Source organism: Ursus maritimus, unplaced genomic scaffold (assembly GCF_017311325.1).
Source record: "Ursus maritimus isolate PB19 unplaced genomic scaffold, ASM1731132v1 scaffold_7, whole genome shotgun sequence".
NCBI classification, from domain to species: domain Eukaryota; kingdom Metazoa; phylum Chordata; class Mammalia; order Carnivora; family Ursidae; genus Ursus; species Ursus maritimus.
The window spans coordinates 63,516,830-63,538,571 of NW_024426885.1; the positions used below are offsets into that span (position 1 = coordinate 63,516,830).

A 21,742-nucleotide genomic window follows, 5' to 3' on the forward strand; every position below is an offset into this window, starting at 1 on the left:
TGCCCAGACTGCCAGGCCCTCTTTTTAAGCCACAAGCAGGAAAGAAAGTCAGACAATGGGGCATTCCCAGAAGCTCCACCCAGCCCTTTCTCCTTACAGCTCATTGGCCACCTCTTCCTGCAAGGGAAGCTAGGAAGTGTAGTTTTTCAGCTGGGCACAATGCCAAGGCTCTTTTATTAAGGAAGGAGGGAGAATGGATAGAGGGTAGGCAAATAGCCTCCTGTACCCCAGGGAACCTTTAGCATTTCTGAATCTGGTAGTGGTGAAAAATGGGGGACAGAGGCTCAGTACGGCACCATTTGAGCCTGAGGCTTGATAGCAGTGACTTCCGCATGAACTCTTCCTCAATTCACGTGTTTGGCTCTTAGGGTATGTGATGCTTTCTTGCCTTTTGTTCTCTTTTGTAGAATTGCCACCATATTTTCTTATCCATAGGTGTCCTAGAAACACTGTGTGATCCTGTAATGAGGGGGAGGAGGGAAGGTGCTGGAAAAAGAGATGGGCTTCTGTAATCCATCTTGGCCAAATCTATTTCCTGAGGCAGGACCCTGTGCTAGAAGCAGGATTGGCGAGAATTCAGGCATAACCTGGGCACTTGTGGAAGGGATAGCAAGCCTTAACTTGTTATTTGTCAAGTTTCTCTTCCATAAAATGTGTGATAGGTGTATTGATATGGAACTGTAGAGATGGTGAAATTTCTTAGAAAAAATATAAAGCATGATATAAATATATTACTCTGGGTCATTTAAAATTGCATTTCCTTTTGTTTTCATCTTGAAATGTGAAAGCACACTTGGCAAGCATTTTGTCCTCCACATCAAGAGGAAAAAAATATTTAGGATGATTCTGTAGTTGAATCTCTGTTTTATTTCTCTTCTGATATATGCATCTGTGCCCATTAGTGGGACAGGTAAGAATCATTTGGCTTTCCAGAAATTAGAAAGCACTTAGGCAATTTAGAAAATTTCTTACAGGTCTCAAGGCGAACTATTTGTTTATTACTTGAAACATGTTTTAAGTCTTTCTGAGATGGACGTCCCATTCTAAAATAATACCATGAATTGTTTTTCCCTTGCTTTGTGCTTCCCTTTGTAGCTCAGGTACGGAGCTCCGAATAAAGCCCTCAGTAGTCTTGAGTAACTTGTCTGAAAGTGGCACGTGCATTACAGAGATGCCAGAGCTCTCTTGATTAGTGTTCTTTAGGACCTAGGATTTTTGGGTGGAATTAAAAGTAATCAAGAGGATGGTCACCTCTCAGAGGACACTGGCCTGCCCTCAGTTTTTGAAAAGTGACTAATGTGAAGGTTATGTCCCTAGCAAAAGCAAAAAGAAATAAGACGCATGGTAAGAAGCTAAACTCAGACTATCTTGCTGTCACCACCCTGTTTAGCCAGCGTTAGACATATTGACTAATCAGATGTCCTATTTTAGCACTGTTTTGTGAATTTTGTCTTTTATGCAGGGGTGTGGATGGGAGCGAAACAGACCTCCCCCTCTTGTCACTCGCTGTAGAGTTGGGCTCAGTCCAAAGCTCTGCATTTGGCTCCGAAGGCAATCTCTTTAGGGTGTGGCTGTGCAGAGGGACAAATGCTTCCCAGGTCAGCTGGGGTTTCCAGATGGCAATAGGTCAAAACTAAAAATAGGGATATAAAATCTTCTACCCTGGCCCATCCCATTTGGCAGAGGGTGGTTTCAGAAGAGTCTGGAAGCAGCATTTCCACTCTCATGGGTTGATACCCAACAGCTTAAATCCTCTACAATTGAGTACGGGAAGAGTGTCTGTCAAATGAGAAACACTGTCCTCCTAGGACATGCGAGGGCTGATTGCCATAGGCTGGCCTGTCAGTGGTGCAGCAGCCGCCACCGTCCTCTGGGTTGATTGTGACCCATCTGTATTGCTTGGAAAGATTGTGACTGATAGTTGTCTAGATTTGAATCATTTTCCCAAATATAAATCCATGCATTCTATCTTTTTTTCTCTAAACCTTCTTTTCTATAAAAAAGTCATTATAATTTTTCATTGGCATATTTTATATAGTCAGTTTCATGCCCAAGTCAAAATATAATCTCACATTTCTCTTAAATGACTGTAAGGCAGGACAAGGTCTCCTTCCTAGCACAGGGGACCTTTCTTTCTCAGAGCAAAGGACTCTGAAGGATCCTGAGGCACAGCTAATTAACAGTTTGCCAAAGAAATTGAGGTCGCCTCTACCTTGAGTGTCAAGGGTCAGCCAAGATGAGGATCCAGAATGTTCTGAAAGTTCTAGTCAGTCTGACTGAAATTCTAAGGACTCACCAGTCACCATGAGGTATTAGTAAAGATACAAAGACAGATATGACACAGTACCTGCCCTCAACACATTTGCATTTTAGCAAGAGGAAACAGGTGTGGAAAGGAAAGAGTGCCACTAAATATCTGCAAGACTTTGATGAGAGTCAGTCAGGTTGGGGCGGGTGTAGGAGGGGAAGGAGAAGGTGAAACACTTTGTGAGAATATGACCCTTGAGCTGAAGCTTCAGCTGCAAGATACTGGCCCAGAGGACCTGGTGGGGAAAAACATTCTCGATAGAGTGAGGCAAAACAGAAACATGAGCTGTATCTTATTTGGGAAACCAGTTCAGCTGAAGCATAACATGGAAACTAGGGTTTCCTAAAAGAGGCAATCGAAGGGGCTATGAGAGGAGGGCGCCTGGGTAGCGTGCCCCAAGCATCCAACTCTTGATCTCAGCTCAGGTCTCGATGTCAGGGTCGTGAATTCAAGCCCCGCATTGGGAGCCTACTCAGAAAGAAATAATAACAAAACAAAGGGGCGATGAGAGTAGGTTATAGCATCTTGACTACCATGAACGTTACATTTTTCAACTTGTTAGCAACAAATACCATTAAGGATATTTTAAAGGCAGAATAATAGCTCTGAACGTGCCCCATATTGTTTGTTGTTTCCTACTTGGGTTTCCTCTCATTACCAATGTAAATAAAGCAAGTAATTATTGAGCACCTACCAACATAACTACCTGCGGGAAAGAATTCTATATTCCTTTGGTAAAACCAGGGGTACTCTGTTTCTCTTGCATTAAACCATATGTTTTCCTGATTTAGGAATATGGGAGATGAGGGCAATACATTAATGGCACAGCTCAATTTATCGGTTTGCTTATGTGATTCTGAATTTTTAAACCGTCGAAGAAAATCACTAGAAAGGGAAGCATACTATTTGAAAATGCACTGCACACATTTTTATCTCGTTCCTGGGCATGTGACCAAGTGATTCGTGTTGACAGAATGGTTATACGCCGCTGCACATAGCTGCCAAAAAGAACCAGATGGACATAGCGACGACTCTGCTGGAATATGGTGCTGATGCAAACGCGGTTACCCGGCAAGGAATTGCTTCTGTCCATCTCGCAGCTCAGGAAGGACACGTGGACATGGTGTCACTGCTCCTTGGCAGAAATGCTAACGTCAACCTGAGCAATAAGGTAACCTTCCTTTCTCTCTACAGAGCACACCACAAAACCTTACCTGTCAGAATGGTCACTAAGAAACATGAAGAATCCAGGTCAAATCGAATTTGTAAAGTGTAATATTGGACAAAATTGTTGGCCAAAATATTTATTATAGCAAGAACTTTGAGAAAATACGTTTAAGCAGTTAGAGAACGGTCAATCCATAATTGTAAAGTCTTACAGCTGATTAACACATAGCCCTAAAAATGAAGTCCACAAAGTTTTTCGGAATAATAGGGAATTTTGTTAGAATGTTAATTCAAAGAGCAGCATTGTTACCATACCAGAACCTAGCAAACAGTAAGTTGTAAATTGCAGCCTGTTGCTTGAGTCTGCAGACATTTTGGGGGCACCTCCTCCTTGCCTGTCCCAGTTTTAAGTCGGAGATTACAGATATTGGAAATAGTGCTGCCTTCAGAGAGTTCATTAACAGAAATTTAGAGTAGCTATTTAATTCATAGGTTGGAAAGTTATTCGTCTTTGTATGTAAGTTGGCAGTTTCAAGGAGCTTATGAAGCCTCTGTTCCCCCAATTTTTCAAACTCCCCTGCCTTGTTAGTTGACATCCCCACTGTTCGTGAAGAATTTTGTGAAGCAAAGCAAAAGTGCAGCCCACAGTTGGCCAAAGACATGTTAATGAAGTTACGACCTCTCATTGCATATATGGGGTTTGCTGAACTGTTTATTAATACCTAAGTCTGAGATCTGCTCAAAACACAGAACAGGTGTTTCTAAGTCTTCCCTTCAGATAACACAAAAGCCTACAATAGTGCCCCCAAATTCTTGATCATCTAAACTCCCTGGCTTCTTCTCTGCCAGTGGTGATGGCACAGCCATAGCTCAGATGTTGGAGAGAGTTTCAAGACAGCAAGAGTTTTATGATGACAAATAACAAGTAATTTTTTTCCCCAAAAACGTGGCCTGTGTTTTGGAATCACAGAGGCTTCGAATCTCCTGAGCGTGACTCCTAAACCTGACTCTTACTTGACGTGTAACTTGATTGGACAAGTTACGTGACCTCGCGGAGCTTCAATTTTGTCCTCTAGTAAATAAAGACAAAATATTTACCTCACAGACACGTCCTAAAGATTAACTGAGATAACATTCAGCACTTTTTCTTAAGCAGAAAAAGAATAGTTGTCTTAATTTTGGACTTCTCACAATTGGGGGAAAAGTTTATTCTGCATTGATCTGAATTCCCAATGTCATAAACTAACACATTCCTTAGATGAAAAGACATACATGAGAGAGAAGGGAAACCTTGTTTTTCAGTTTTAGTATCTCAAAAATCCTTTGTGATCATTGCAGAGCAAAAACATTTTTTCATATTTTTCTGTTTTTTTTGTTTTTTTTTTATTTTCTCGTATCTTTCTTTTTAAACATTCCTTTTAGGAGTCTCTGCATTAATAGGAATCACAGAGCAGTTTCAAATAGCCATTATCAGGATTTTTTTTTTTTTTTTTTTTTGAGCTATCAAGTTTCGAGGGCTCAAATACTAACATAGAGACCAGGCCTACAATAATCTGCTACAAAATTCAACTTGTCTTAATGAGGTAGAAGACCTGGTCTTCTCAAATTGAAGTACATTCTGGCATCCGATGAGTCTATTTTAAGAGCCCAGAATTAGCTCACTAATTCTCTGGAGACAATTGGCCTTAACAACTGGTTAATAGGTGAATGTTTTCAGTAGATCTGATAGCAAAGCACAATGTGACTTTTTTTTCTCTTTAAAATCTTCCGGTCAAAATAAATAAATAAAAAAAATCCTCCAGTCAGGGGCTCCTGGGTGGCTCAGTCAGTTAAGCGTCTGGCTTTGGCTCAGGTCGTGATTCCAGGGTCCTAGGATCCAGCCCCTCAATGGGCTCCTTGCTCAGCGGGGAGTCTGCTTCTCCCTCTCCCTCTGCCCCCCCCTCCCCGTTCGTGCTCCTGCGCGTTCTCTCTCTCTCTCTAAGATAAAGAAAAAATCTTTTAAAAAAAAAATCCTCCAGTCAACTAGCTGCAGTGTATAACCAGCCTTGCATTCACCTTAAAATCATAGAGATTTTTATACCGAAAATACTTCAGCATTTCTCTGCATTTGCTTTGGCAGACTAGACATTAGCGTGGAAATTCTGAGGACCATGTGACGTAGTTGACCAAGGCAACCTGGACGTTGTCAGCCACCTTCCTGAAAAAACTCGACATAAGCAGACATACTTCCAGGGAAATTTTAAAAAGCAGATCAGCTGACTTTCCATTAGCGTAGCATGCTTGATGAACTTGCAGGAACTTCACAGCCCCTAGAAATGATACGAAGGCATTTGTAAATCTTTGCTTCCTTTCTCAGATGCCATGTTCTCTAGAAAGTATTAAATAAGCCTTGAGGGGAAAACAGAACATGAGTAGAACTTCATTCTGCAATAAGGAGCTCGGAGAGTTCTCTGTCAATTTGTCCTGAACTGTCCGAGTTTTAAACACCTCCCCATCCCAGCTCCCCACTTAACCCTAGATTTTATGTCCTTACCAAAAAAATATATATATGTATTAAAAGAAAAACTTAGCTTTTTTGAAAATTGATGTTGAACTAATATTTCATTGTTTTTGCTTTGTTCTTTCCTTACTAGTTACCAGCAGTTCCTGGTCACTTTAAGGAAAAGAGCCATGAACCCCAATTACTACGGAAGTGTTAGCATTTGATTTGATTCACTTTCGCTTTTGATGTTCCTGCACACCCCCTCCCATGGATTTTGCAGGCCACAAGTAGCTCCATTCCTTTGTACCGCTAATGGAATATTAAACAGGGCTGTTGATATTCTGAGTTGGTAGTGTTCTCTTGTCCAAGTAAATGCCATTTTTAAAATGAGTTGGTTGAAACCTTATAAAAGATTAACAGGTAACTTCTGAAGTCAAATGGGGCTGTTTTATTATTTTTTTTAAAGATTTTATTTATTTATTTGACAGAGAGAGACAGCCAGAGAGAGAGGGAACACAAGCAGGGGGAGTGGGAGAGGAAGAAGCAGGCCTCCAGTGGAGGAGCCTGATGCGGGGCTCGATCCCAGAATGCCAGGATCACGCCTTGAGCTGAAGGCAGACGCTTAACGACTGAGCCACCCAGGCGCCCCAGCATCACACTATTTTTTAAAAATCTTTTTAATGAAAATCATGAACATAAACATAGGTTTTTCTTTCTTTATCCTATTTTACCTAAAGGTGTTTGCTTTTTCTTCTGATTTAATCATTTCGTAGATGATTAAGTGCTGGGTGCTAGACACTGGTTATGTAAAGATTAAAGATACAACATTTGCCTCAACAAGCTCACAGTGGCTTGAGGAAGACAGACAAGAAAACAGAATTTCAGTGCAGGGTTATGATGCTTTTAATAGAGGTGCACAATAGAAGGTGTGCACGTGAATGTAACAGTGAGCCCTTTGAGAGACAAGGAGGGAGAGAGAAGCCCAAGAGAGCTGCGAGTGACTCCATGCGACAGGAAGAGTGGGGAAGCCATGGGGGGCAGCGTGAACATAGACCGGGGAACTCGAGAGAGTAGCACACGTGCCAGAAGACATTCCCCAAACTTTGCTGAGAACCACTCAGTAAAGAATCTTCAGAAGTCTTGAAAAGTCTTTAACTTAGAATAGGTGACCATGACACTTTCATGAAATATGGCTAAAAATATTTCTTTCCTCTAAAGTAGAGCATGGACGGGGTGGAGGGACAGGGGAGATAGGGGCTGGGGGTTGGACGCACTTGTCTTGATGACACCAGCGGATGCGTGGAAGTGCTGAATCACTACCTTGCACCCCTGAAACTAACAGAACACTGTATGTTAACTAACTGGAAGCAAAATAAAAACAATAAATCAATAAAGTAGAACAGGGATAGTATCCTCAGTTTATGTCAGTGTTTGGGTGATGCCAGTTTTGGCCCCAGCTTATTTTTCTTGGATTTCAATCGAATGTATCAGCCCTCCTTTCCATATTTCCTCTTTTTTCAGTTTGAATGGTCTTCCTCCCAAATCTTGTAAACATTATTAAAAAGTCAAAAGCAAATGACTCTTCCTGAGTCCTGTAATCTGTTTCATGGAATGGCAACGCCTGAATAAATAATGTTCAGCATCTCGAGGGTTCTGTGCCCTTGCTGCTGCTGCTGCTTCTGATTCCTTCCACTCCTCCGACAAATGGGACAGCTGAGGTTCTCATTGCACGGCTGCCTGAGGAAGAGACGAAGGCCTCCAGGACTCGGAGATTAACTTCTGTGCTCATGTTAGGGGAAAGAAAACTATCTGGAAGCACTAACACCAAGTTACTTTCTCTTCAATATTATTCATGAAAAGATACTTTAATAGCTACAGAGGATTTTGAAGCCAGAGTACAGTCTTGGTGATTTATTCTTGGCCATTGGAACAACAAGGTGGCCCACATATTCTGTGGTCAACTCAGTTTCAGATATTCAGTCTCATTAAACACGTACACCATCTAAATGACCAGGAAATTCTCACTATAGCATTCATTTTGCATTTTCCAGGGCCATCTTTCCCACCCAGAAGCAAATACAGAACATATTTATCGGCCTTGGGTATTAATATTCAGTGGAGAAAATATTATCATTATATATTCATCATCATATTTAATTTATAACTAATATTAATATATTATCACCATATTCGATTTATAATGAATTTTTCTTTTAATAATTTCTGCTAATGCCAGTGCCAATGGTAATGTGTTGAAATTCCTGCATAATTTTGCAAAAAGTCTCTGGGAGGGTTTGGTAAATATTTATTTACTTACTTATTTTTTGAGTATAGTTGACATACAATGTTACATTGGTTTCAGGCATACAACTTAGTAATTTGACACGTTTATCCATTATGCTGTGTTCACTACAAGTGTAGCTGCCATCTCTGTCCCATCACATCACTATGACAATGTCATTGACTCTATTCCCGTGATTTATTCATCCCATAACTGGAAGCCTGTACCTCCCCCCCCCGCCCGCCAACCATGTTGCCCGTCCCTCCATCTCCCTTCCTTCTGGCAACCACCAGTTGGTTTTCTGTATTTACAGGCCTTATTCTGCTTTTCATTTGTTTCTTCATTTAAAATATTTTTTTTCTTTATGGAAGTATCTTATATCATTTTATATCATTTTTTAAAAAGACCCTAGTTTTAAAGAATGAGCACTGAAGTATGTAGTAGGAAAATGATATAATGTCTGGGATTTGCCTTAAAATGCTTCCACAAAGAAAAGAATGAACAGGAAGTAGGGCTGGATGAAGCACATATAGGAAAACCTTGATAATGGCCGAGTCTGTGATGAGGACCCGAGGTTCAGGCCATCCCCCCCTCTTCTGAGTGTGTTGGAGATTTTGCATGAAGCCTGCAGGTAACAATGTTGCCACGGTGCTAATATGTAAGCTATTCCTACAGATTTTTTGGACATACGAATTCTAGGCTTACTCTCCTAGAATTCATACATTGTTGCTCGAACACGCCCGCGTGTGCTACACCCCCTTCTCTAAGGTGACTGTACTTTGAATCTTCCACAGAGTGGCCTGACCCCGCTCCACTTGGCTGCTCAAGAAGACAGAGTGAATGTGGCCGAAGTCCTCGTAAACCAAGGGGCGAATGTGGATGCCCAGACAAAGGTATACAAAAAGCGTGTGTCCATATAAAGTGTCATTTAGTGACTTCCATATGGAAACAAAAACAGTGTGAGGGGGGAGGGGACAAATTTTCCATCACATCTCTGATACATAGTATTTCAAACATGTATCTGTGCAAGGGACACCAGAGTCTCTGGTGACAGTGTCCGAGATGCTTTTGTCTTAGTGGCCTAGGCACTTTCTCCAGCTGCCTGTAGATCCCACCCGTGCTAGCACTACTGACCCTTGTTACAACAAATCTGTCCTTCCTTTCTTAGCTTTTGTGACTGACTTGATGCATACAGAAAAATATATCAGTAATTTGTGACCTTTAACTTTGTTCAGACATAGTCTCTGAAAAAGGATAAGGTAAGTTTTATTCAATTATTATTCACTTGCTAAATTCCTTACGGCGTGTGTGGTTGCTAGTATCTCTCTCTCAAATAGCTGTCTTCAAAAAGAAAAAAAAAATTCTGGTTAATATCCTATAATGCCACAGTTTCAAACTCAGATAAGAAAAATGGCTGTTTGTATCCTCATCAGAGGTAGGACTTCGAATTAATCTCATTGCTCTGAGCATTTTCTTTCAGCACTTAATGTTGTTACCTCCTCGTAGCGAACTTGTTTTATCTACTCTAAAATAGAACTCTTGTTTCTTTTTATGTGTCATATTTTTGACACAAAAACGAATGCTTATTGAATATGGTGAATACAAACATCTTGTGTATACTATAGATCGATTCTGGGGTGTATTGATACTGAAGATATTAACAAATACAGAAGTGTCACCAGGAATTCTCCAAGTTAAGAAGGTATTGGGACATCAGAATCAGACTGCGTTTACCAGATAAGCACAGGGAACAGCCCAAGTAGACGGCACCCTTTGGACATTGTTCCGCTCTCTGTGGCTGCTCCACCCATACTGTGTTCTAGTAAAAAGAAGCTGCCTGAAAGATCTGACCGGGCAAGATCCTGTCTGTGTTTCCAACTCTGTGTTAAAACAGTAAAGCAAGTATCACCGTCCCTGGCCAGGACAGCCCCAGGTGGAACTGGGGGAGCTAAACTCCCCCCACTTCCCTTTCTGGAATTTCTGTGCTCTTGCTGTCTCCATGGCCTCATTCCATAGCCGTCTTGCTCAGCAGTTCCCTCACTCTGTTTCCCTCCCATTCTAAAAAAATCTCACTGTCCTTAGCCTTGAGTGCTCCCCCAGGTAGCTCAGTGTGTAACAGGAAGGGCACCAGCAGCAGCTGAGTGCTTTCTTGTGACTTGCCATTTTGAAAATAAAAGCATTTTTAATTCTGAAAAAAGAATCAGACTGGGGGCATCTGGGTGGCTCAGTTGGTTGAGCGTCTGACTCTTGATTTTGGCTCAGGTCATGATCTCAGGGTTGTGGGATCGAGCCCCGCATCAGGCTCCATGCTAGAGCCTGCTTAAGATTCTCTCTCTCCCTCTCTCTCCCTGCCCCTTGCTCATGCTCTCTCTCCAAAAAAAAAAAAAAAAAAAGGAATCAGACTGAATTTGGCTTATATTCCTTATATAATTCCTAATTTAGCTTATATTCTTTATATTCCTAATGATAAATATATTCATCTTTGTTTTGTTTCATTTCATACACAAACATAGACTTAAACACTTTTTTTGGTTACCTCTCCCTTGACAGTTTAAAAATCCTAGGAGTCCCAAAAGGGTTAAGTTTCTCGGTACGTTTTTGCCCCTGCCCCTCCGAGGCATACACCGCCATTCAGTCAGGAAGTGTGGCACTGATTCTCCAGTGGGTGTTGGGAGGCAGGACACGGTGCTGTGAGCCTTCTTGCGTACATGGCCCCTGGGCTTAAGAGTCTTGGGCCTCGGGGCGCCTGGGTGGCACAGCGGTTGAGCATCTGCCTTCTGCTCAGGGCGTGATCCCGGTGTTCTGGGATCGAGTCCCACATCAGGCTCCTCTGCTACGAGCCTGCTTCTTCCTCTCCCACTCCCCCTGCTTGTGTTCCCTCTCTCGCTGGCTGTCTCTGTCTCTGTCAACTAAATAAATAAAATCTTTAAAAAAAAAAAAGAGTCTCGGGCCTCTACCAGGGGTTCCTCCTAACTCAGCCCAACTCAGGTCATGGTCAGTAATCATTTTTGCCCTTGGTGTAATACTTGGAAGCATGTTCCCTATCCTGCCCTTTGTAAGTGATGCACGTCGGAAAGCACCTCTCTGTCTCACAAATTATCTTCCCTTTCTTTTTCATCTCAGCAAAGATCATAGCATCCGGAAAACTGAGGCTGCGATTGTCCCCTAGCTGAGAAGAGCAAAAGGGCAAGAGATAGGTTGTTGGGACTTGCTTTCTAATCTTGCGAATAAGGAATTTATTATATTCTGTGAACTTCCAGATTCTTCCTGGTGAATATGACATCCCTGGGCAGCCTACAGGTGTAAAGTATGGTACCATCAAATTCATTGGCTTAAATTTAAGCAGAGTAATCATGAAAACATTGAGAGCTCTTTTCCGTTGTGGGGAAAAGACTGGAAAATCCTGGTAACAGCTTTCACAGCCTTCCCACTGGCTTGCTGACCTTCTACACCTCCAACTCTGTATTTTTGAAGTTCACTGAATCAGTTCAGACTAAATTGTGCTGTGGGCCACAGGGTTTAATATTCAGTGTGGTTCAGCTGAAATAAAGCCACTCCTTTTGCTTTTTAAAAGGATAATCTCCTGAAGCATTTTATTTAGGCCACCTAGAATACACTGATTCTCAGTGGTACTGATTAGCAAATTAATAAATTATATTTCTTTGAATATGTGTAAAATAATGAAAAAAATTTTATTGATGCTCATTTCACGTTCATTTTTAGAGCTCCTACTACTTGCCAAATTCCTAACAGGGTGATATATTCCTTGCCCTCATAGTATCTATAGTCTAGAAAGGAAGATATGTGATGATAAAAATAATAAAATAATATAATAATAGCAAAGTGTATTATCCATCTTCTGTCTGTCAGGTATTAAGTTCTTTACGTTTGTTAATTGATTTAATCCTTACAACTACCCTAGAAGGTGGGTGAAATTAGTATCCCTATTTTACAGATGAGGAAACTGAGGCACAGAAAGTAGTTAGTTGTACAGGGTCACGTAGCTAATCAGTACAAAGCCTGACTTTGACCCCATATGTAAATAAATAATTTTAGAAGTATTGGCATTGACTGAATTCTGTAAAGGTGGGGAGTGTAGAAGTGAGCTATAACTGGTTCAGTATCACAGAAACAAGAGAAATTGGGGGCATCTTCCAAGGTCCTGCTAGAAAATTAAGATTTCGGAGGGCCTTAATGTGCCAGGATGAGCCAGTTCAGCTTTTTATCCTGTTTGCACTGCAAAACCTTGGAAGGTTTTAAACAGAAGAGTGCTAAGATCAGACGTCCAGTTTAGAAAGATCCCAGGAGACCATGCAGAGACCGAGTTGGTCAAAGGAGTTTGGAAGGCTACTGCCAAGGTCCAAATGGAGAATAAAGAATGCCTTCACTCAGGGCAGATGGGAAATTGATGAGCAAGAGAGAAATTGGAGAAATACGTAAAGCAGTATGAGCAATAAGACACGAGGAAAAGTGAGAAATTCAGGATGAATCTAAGGATGTGAGCCCTGTGACTGGGTGATCACGGGTACCATTCAAGGAGACTGGAAATAAAGGGGAGGAGCTAGCTGGGGAAAGAAGCCCGGGAGTTCTGTACTGGGCGTGTTGTATAGGAGATGATTTAGGTACTGTCTAGGTGGGAAAATCCAGTAAATAACTAAAGTTTTGGCTCTGGGCTATAGGATGGAGGTAAGGATCCCAGTTTGCAAGTTGTCAGAATAGATGTATTAATTGAAGTTGGGAATGCAGATATGATCAAACAGCGTGGAGGAAATTAAAGCCCAAACTCCTGGGATCAATGGTATTTTAAAGTGGCTGAAGGAGGTAGAAGCAGGCCTCACAAAGGTGATCAGGAAAGAATATGACATGGACGCCAAGTCATGAATGACCATCAGAAGGGTGCATCAGGCTAGAGAAGCATGAAAGCACATCACTGGATTGGCACATAGGTGATCAGAAAGCAGGTCCCTGGAATATGGGGGGGCCAGTGGTGGGGAGGGAAGAGTGAGTGAAGATCCCTTCTTTCAAGAAGCTTAGCTTTGGAAGGATCTAGACCTAGAAAAGAGACAAATATTTGGAAGAGGTGTTTTTGTTTCTAAGATTGGAAATATGTAAATGTATTTGTTGGTTGAGAAGAAGGTGCCGGGAGAGAGAGAAGAGGTTAAATTTATAAGATGCGTCAGAAGTGGGATTAGGCTACACTAGAGACAGAGGTGGCGATTCACTTAATTTTTCTCCTACCATTTTGAAAATACTCATTCGTTCGCTTTGACTCTTCTATAATACCTGAGACGTTTTGCTTGTTTTTCTGCCCCCATTCATTCCTATACTGATTTTGGAGGTAAAAAGTAAAGCAAAAAGCCATGGAAGAAAATGTTAACTTTTTTTTTCCTTTTGGTGTGTTGAGACTTTCAACTATACTACCTTCAAGAAATTAAATACTGGGAGTTTATTTTCAGAGAGTTTATTTTCTAAAGGAAAAATTCCTGTCTGTTATGAAATGCACTTTTCAATTTCAATTTCAATTAGTTACACTGAACTAAAATTTTGAAAAACTATTTGTGAGACTATCTTACAGTCTTCCATGGATCTTTACCTGCCATATTTTCAAGTACTATTTCATATAACATGTGACAATAGAAAGATGTTCTTTAAAGCAATAGCATCAACACATAAAATTTTTTTTAAAAAATTTTACCTGAAATAAATAAAATCAGGGAGTAGTCATAGCTGTGAGTGCGTGTGTTCACTGAGGAAGTCTATGCTAGGAAAAGTGCAAGGAAAGCCAAGGATGGACTCCTAGAAAACCACAGATTTTAAGAGATGGGGAGTAAGTGTGGATTTCCTGCTCCCTCTCTCTCAAACCATGTTGTGTGGGGGTGCACCTGACTATGACCCAATAAGATATGGTCCTGTGGCACCCTAGATCAGAAACACTAGCCTGAATACTGCACCTGCACCTGTTAGCTCTTCCTTCACAAATACAACCTTTCGGTATTGCCTAAAGGAGAGGACAACTCCCACTCGTAATGATGGTCTAGGTAGGCAACAGTGGGAAAAGAGGCAGAGACTGCTCAGTTAGCTGAACTGTGATTATTTCTTAGCCATTTCAGAAAGAATAGTCGGTCTTTCCAAAATCGATTGCTGCTAGTTGGAAAGAATTTCTCAAATCACATCTCTCTGAGCATATTTGTGCAAGGTGCCATTTAATGTGGGAATTTTCTGGCCCTCGATGAATGGAAGAGACCCAGTTTGGTTTCTCTAAATGCCAACTAAATCGTCTTGGCCATGCACATGTATTTTTTAATAATATACTTTAATGCTTGTGGAACAGCAAGAAGATCAGTATCCTCGAGTACAACACACAAGGAAAATGTTAGTTGGAATGAGCTCAGAGATATAATACATGGAGGGTATAGAGAAGGGACCATATCAGACAGGTCCTAATAGCCCATTATAATGACTTAGGGTTTTACTAGGAATGAGATGGAAAGCTATGAGGATGAGTAGAAACTGGACATTAAGATTCGTAACATAATTCAATTTCTTTAAAAAAATCTAATTAGTACACGTAGCACAACAGCCTTTGGAAACTTTCATCATTGCTCAGGCACACTGACTAAAAACCTGGAAAGTGTCTTTTTTAAAATTTTTATTTATTTTTATTTTTTGCAAGATTTTATTTATTTGGCAGAGCGGTAACATAAGCAGGGGGAGGGGCAGAAGAAGAAGCAGATTCCCCGTTGGGCAGGGAGCCCCATGCGGGACTTGATCCCGGGACTGGATCCCAGGAGCCCGAGATCATGACCTGCGCCGAAGGCAGACTTAACTGACTGAGCTACCCAGGCGCCCCCTGAAAACCTGAAAAGATTCTTAATATTTAGATTTTTAAAATATTTTCTGTATGTTTTTAGCTTAGGATTATTCCTATACCACGAAAGTTGGGAATAATATTACTTCAGTTAAGCTAATTGTACTGAGATCTGACTGGGGAAAACTATTTTCATGCCTGCCCCACTAAGCAGCATTCTGATTCCTAATGCGACGTCCTGAGTTCCTTAGTATGGAGAAAGAAGCCTGCAAAGTGAGGCAAGTCAGTTCTGGCTCCCTCGACAGGATCTGCGTGGAGCGGGAGCAGCTGCGGGAGCTGGAGATCAGACTCACGCACGCGCTCCTGGCGCGCACCAGCACTGGGAGTCTGGGCAGCACTGACCAGGTCGGTCTGTGGAACGGAATCTGACCAGAGTAGAGCTCTTTAGGGCTGCACATCCTGGTGAGATGTCTTCACCTTCCACAATCAGCCGTGGTCTGGGCATGCCCTTTTCAAATTCGGACATACCCGTTTGCTGGCACGTCTTAGTCAGTTTGGGCTGCTATGACAAGAACACCAGAGAGTGGACACACCGTCATTTCTCACCGTTCTGAAGGTTGGGAAGTCCTAAGTGCCAGCAGATCCCTTGTCTGGTGAGGGATCTCTTGCTGGTTTGCAGGTGGCTATCTCGTACCTTCTTGTTGTAATTTCACATGGCAGAGGGCAGAGAAGAGGCAAGCTGTCTCCTGTCTCTTCCTATAAGGGCATGAATCCCATTCATGAGGGTTCCACCTAATTACCTATGACCTAATTACCTCCCAAAGACCTATCTCCGAATACCATCACACTGGGGATTGGGGTTTCAGCATGTGAATTTGGGGGGATAGAAACATTCTGTCCATAGCATAGAGTCACCATAAAGATACAATAGTGCATAACATATGAGATACAGACCCTTGAAAACATGGATTCCAACTCCCCCACCATTCACACTGAGAAATGTTTTTAAAACTCAGTCCTCTCCCCTTGTCAATCTGGTGCTGCTAGTGTCCTCATGCACAGAAATTAATTGTAGCTGCTGAAATCGCCTGGTGGTTGCTGCTGCAGTGGGGCCATCTAGAAAAGTATCTGGAATATCCTTATTTTAAAAAATAATTATACACATACATATATAAATATATATATGTAAGATATATCTTTTAATAGATACAACTTATAGTTCCTCAGGGGCCAGTGGATACTAACTTGGGAAGCAACTTACTGCTTTGTCTGAATCAGTTTTCAAATTACGTGACGCTAGCTAGGTAAGCAGGAGACTAACTCCAGCATATATACCTGGGTCAAGTTCACACTTCTCAGACCTCCTGAACTCCCACCAGCCGCTTTCGCTGTAGTATTGCTGACTTCCTATCTCTGTCATGTGCTCTGATAATCATCTGTTACCTGGCATTATCATTTAGCCACTTCATGGTTTTTTCTCCCTCCATCTTATGCTTTTAGAGAGTAGAGTGTTCAATAAATCCTAGCCCACATCTGTCCACACAACGTTCTTCCTGTCCCTCGACAAGAAGCTACTGAATCACTGTGTCCAGGCTGTTGACTGTGCCATGTTCGTTTCCTGTCTTGAAAAGTTGGTGTGAGAATAAAATGAGCTGATGCAAGAGAAAGCACGTTGGGAAGTCCAATAACTACTTACATGTGACATATTATTTTTTATATCTAACATGAGCTCTGAGAAATATCGAGGGCATATATGTAGGGGAAAAAAACTACTTATGCCAGTCCAAAAGACAGGTTAAATAATACTTTTGCTTCTGTTTAGGACAGCTGTTACTGAAAGTATACTTATGAGGTTTCTTTTCCAAAAAATGTAATTACAGATGGGATACACACCTTTACATGTGGGCTGCCACTATGGAAACATCAAGATTGTTAATTTCCTGCTCCAGCATTCTGCAAAAGTTAATGCCAAAACAAAGGTAAACTCTCTTCCCCTTTGTATCCACCACCAAAGTCGTTAATTTTGTGTCCAAGGAAGTTAAGAGTCATTTTTTCCATCTTGCTTCTGCAGAATGGGTATACGCCATTACATCAAGCCGCTCAGCAGGGGCACACGCATATAATAAATGTCTTGCTTCAGAACAATGCTTCCCCCAATGAACTCACTGTGGTAAGTGTGAAGGGAAGGGAAGAGGGAGTCTAAGGGAAGAGGGAGGGGATGAACCTGGATGCTGGAATCTTCTTACAGTTTTCATTGTGCACCAATGTCGCTGTTTTACTTTCATTAATAGGTGTAAATGGAATGTTCTGTAGAATTCAGGCCAAAGGACAGTAGCTATATTGTGAGTCGTCCAGAGAGAGAGATGTGATTAGTATTCCACACTTAAAAACTACAAATCCATTACCACCTAGTAGGAAATATAAATATAAAAAGAAAAGCATGTATGTTTCCTTGATGACTTAGAATGTTAAAAAGCCTCTTGGATTCTATGTGTAGCAGCCAAGTCTCTGCTGTGTGAGTGGGAACAGGTTAGGCGGGTTTTGTGCAAGGTGCATCTCTGATGAAATAGTGTTTTGTGTATGGCAGTGGGTGGGACCAATGAGACAGTCACCTTCTGTTTAGTATGGGCGAAACATGTGGAAACACACAGACACTGAGAACGGGGAATGACTTCTTAATTCCTTGTCCTCATTTCCCTCTTGCAGAATGGGAACACTGCCCTAGCCATTGCCCGGAGGCTTGGCTATATCTCAGTGGTCGACACCCTGAAGGTGGTGACCGAGGAAACCATGACCACGACTGTAAGTAGCAGATGCCGGACCTCATCACCCTGAGAGCCAGCTCTCACGCTGTCAGTTTTCTGGGGGTTTTGGGAGATGAACCAACTTTACCCCATTCACAGACTAAGCACCATGCTTCCAAATGCTGTCACCTCATTGCTGGCAGCCAGCATAGCAGCTCTCATTTCTGATATTGAGAAACTAAACACAAAAAATACCTTTCTAAAAGTTGCATTTGTTGCTATAGGGTGTTTTGTTCCATAGAAAGCTAAACGTATGTGTTTGTTTGTTTTGATATAAAAACATTTTTAATGAAATGAAGGCAGAAATATTTTAATATCCACCTTTGGTAATGTGAGGAAGTTGGTTCTTTGAAATGTTATAACTCACACATGATAGTGGATACATTGTTGTCATTACTACACATGCATTTTTACAGTGTCAAGATAAAACATTAGAGAGAGGATCAGAATTGATTTTGCCACCACTCTCACTGCTCTTTCGTTCAGCTATTGGAGTTTTCATAGGAAAAACAATAGGATGTTTTGTTAAAATTATAAATAAATCTTTACCAGGAGGCCTTACTGGCGTCAGATACATTTTTACAAGCTGCAGCCTCTAGGATAAGTCCTTTCTTATTAGCACCATCTGGAGCCTTTGAACTGCATCAGGATTTGGTAACTGTGGAATCAAGAGCAGATATTGCACCATATCAGAGGCTTATTGGGGTTATTCCTGACTCCATGACTCAACGCACATGCCTGAGATTGCCTTCGTACCATGTAAATTTAGGACTCTGGAACATTGGGAATTATCAGCTCTGCCTCCTTCTCTCATCCACCACCTTCCGATGTGAAGGGAGGCATAGTTAGCATCTGCAAACGGTTCTCATACACACTGCTTCGTATAAAGAAAATGGGTGGGGGCGCCTGGGTGGTTCAGTCGATAAGTGACTGCCTTCGGCTCGTGTCATGATCTCAGGGTCCAGGGATTGAGCCCCACATCAGTGGGAAGCCTGCTTCTCCCTCTCCACTCCCCCTGCTTGTGTTCCCTCTCTCCCTGTCTCTCTCTCTCTCTCTGTCAAATAAATAAATAAAATTAAAAAAAAAAATCAAAGACATTCTTCTTTAAAAAAAAAATGGGTTGAGGGACTCTGTAGCAACCTACTGGTTGAGTTATTTGGTGATGTACAGGCTTTAAAAGCTAAAAAAAAAAAAAAAATAAGCCTATTGATTGCAAGAGAGAAAGGATGCAATTTGCAAAAAAGAAAGCAGTAGCTGTAATGGGCTAGGGCAATGGTTATCAACCAGGGCATGTTTCTAACTTAGAGGTGTAGTTTGTATAGAGATAAATTACTACACATTGCTTTATATGTGTAGTATATTGAGTATTTCATGATTTTAATATCTGTTACTAAATTCTTAAGAACAGAGTTTAAACAAATAATGTTTATTAACCTTAATCTTATAGATATTCCATGTAGCTTTCTCTAGAGTGAGAAAAAAAGGAGAAGGACAAGGTATTAAAGAATGGTCAAGTGTCAAAATACTATAAAAGATTTGAAATCACTACAATAAATATATGAAACGACTTTTTCAGTGTTAGAGAACTGAAACCTATATATGTTCAAAATATAAATCTTGCTTATTGAATGTAAATGACTTTCTCACGCATCGGGAAAGTTCAGAATGTTTCTTGAATATCAAAAATGCTTGAGGAGGGGCTCCTGGCTGGCTCAGTTTGTAGAGTGTAAGACTCTTGGCCTTGGGGTTATGGGGCCAAACCCCATGTGGGATGTAGAGATTCTTTAAAATAAAATATTTTTAAAAAACAAAAAACAAAACTTAAGGAAAAATAAAGTTAAAGACAGAGGAAGTAAAGTTACAGCCTGAGAAGGGTTTCGAGGCTCTGGTTCCAGGTGAAAAACACAATGTGTATGAGAGTCAGGCTGTATCCCTCAGTATCATCCGCTGAGTTGGCTGGTAATTTCTGCAAGAGAAGATAGGACTCATGCTAACAGGAAAGATCCAGTTTGCCTAATGAAGTAAGTGAAGCTTCCACCGAATGAAGTGCTCACATAGGTTAGGAAAGAGTCCGCTGAAGCCTCTAAGACTTAGTCCAGCGTTGTGGTATTGGAGACTTCACTTCAAGCTGAGATGCCACTGTGTCAGTCTGCTCCAGCAGTCACATGTCACCCGGCACAGATGAGGGCCGGCAGAGTTCAGGGTGGGGTCTGTGACTTGAGCACACTAACCAGAGTGCAGCCCGTGGCGGGTGGGCCTCCGCACGGCCCCTTCCTGGGGCCCCAGCAGCCACTGACTCCATAAGCAGACATCAGTTTTTCAAAAAACTTACATGAGTACAATGTAGGACGTGGCAATTCTGAGAAAGATGCTTGAGTTAGGGACATTACAATCATAGCAGAGTAGAAAACTGAGGAGCTAGAAGCTGACATTCAAAAGATGAATTAAGCATTTAAATTGCATTGTTTAAAATACTCAGTTCCCTCGTTAGCAAAGAACAGAGGACATCTATCTCTCAGATACTGGTCTCTAATACTGTTCTGTAATAAAGAGAATCAGGGCTTCTTCGAGAAATAGCTGAATCTAGATCTGGGGAAGGAGATATGCAAGATGACCCCGGAACATCTTGTAGTGCCAAAAAGTAAGGAAGTGTCTCAAATCAACATGCATACACACAGTTATGGGGCTGTGTCAAAAGGACACCGGGGTCAACTGGAAGAGTTCCCAGTGGCCAAAGCTGGAACAGTTTAAGATAGATAGATGATAGATAGATAGATGATAGATAGATGATAGATAGATAGATAGATAGATAGATAGATAGATAGATAGATAGATAGGAAGAAAGAGTGAATTGGAGTATAGTGCAAAGTATAAAATAAGTTTCTGTGAGTCCATATTGATGTAGATAAATGACTGAATAAATAGGGAAGAAGAGGCAAATCAGGCAAAAAATTCCAAACAATTTATGAAAATACTTCACCCTCAAGGAGAGAATGTAACTCCCCACAGCTTAAGTGTGGGCTGAGTATAGTGACTTCCCTACAAAGGAAACAGTATGGAAAGGGACATGGAGGGAAATAGAATAACTTTACGGTAGGGAAACCTGACAAAACTGCCTCAGCCAGGTGTCCAAGGGCAACATCAACACTGTTAAATCCTGTTGATAGTATGGACCCTTGATACTATGTGATGAAAATAGCACTTTACCTCTGTGGTCTTCTTCCCCAAAACATGGAACCCAGTCTAATCATGAGAAGAACATGAGACAAATCCCAACTGAGGGATAGTCTACAAAAGACCTGACCAGTTCACTTCTAAATTGTGAAGTTCGGGTGCCTGGGTGGCTCAGTCTCTTAAGCCTCTGCCTTTGGCTCAGGTCACGGTCCCGGGGTACTGGGATCGAGTCCCACTCAATCCCTGCTTAGCTGGGAATCTGCTTCTCTGCCCCTTCCCTGGCTTGTGTGCATTCTCTCTCTCTCTCCCTCTCCCTCTCTCTGTCAAGTAAATAAATGGAATCTTTAAAAATAAATAAATAGATAAATAAACTGTGAAGGTCATCAGAAGCATGGCAAGTCTGAGAAACTGTCACAGCCATAGGAGCCAAAGGGGGCATGACAGGTAAAGATAATGTGGTATCCTGAACCTAGAAGACAAAAGGGACATTTGGTAAAAATTAAGTTAATCTGAATAAAATACAGGCTTTAATTAATAGTAATATGGGAGTACTGGTTCATTAATTATGATAAATGTACCATAGTTTTAACAACCCAGCTTTTTTTCAGTTGTCTTATTTAAGTACGTATCTTCCCTTTTACCATTAGCCTTTCATATGCTCAAAATAAGAAGAGGCCTCTCTCACTGGCTGTCTCTCTCTCTCTATCAAATACATAGA

General features: G+C 41.4%; 1 protein-coding gene across 1 annotated transcript in view; it reads left to right on the forward strand.

The window, feature by feature from the left end:
• Positions 1-21,742, forward strand: part of ANK3 (ankyrin 3) — a 329,444-nt gene that overhangs the window by 186,857 nt on the left and 120,845 nt on the right. Inside the window, exons 17-21 of the mRNA XM_040624672.1 lie at positions 3,282-3,479; positions 9,033-9,131; positions 16,927-17,025; positions 17,118-17,216; positions 17,753-17,848. Of these exons, the coding sequence (XP_040480606.1) occupies positions 3,282-3,479; positions 9,033-9,131; positions 16,927-17,025; positions 17,118-17,216; positions 17,753-17,848 (591 nt within the window). The remainder of the gene's footprint in view (positions 1-3,281; positions 3,480-9,032; positions 9,132-16,926; positions 17,026-17,117; positions 17,217-17,752; positions 17,849-21,742) is intronic.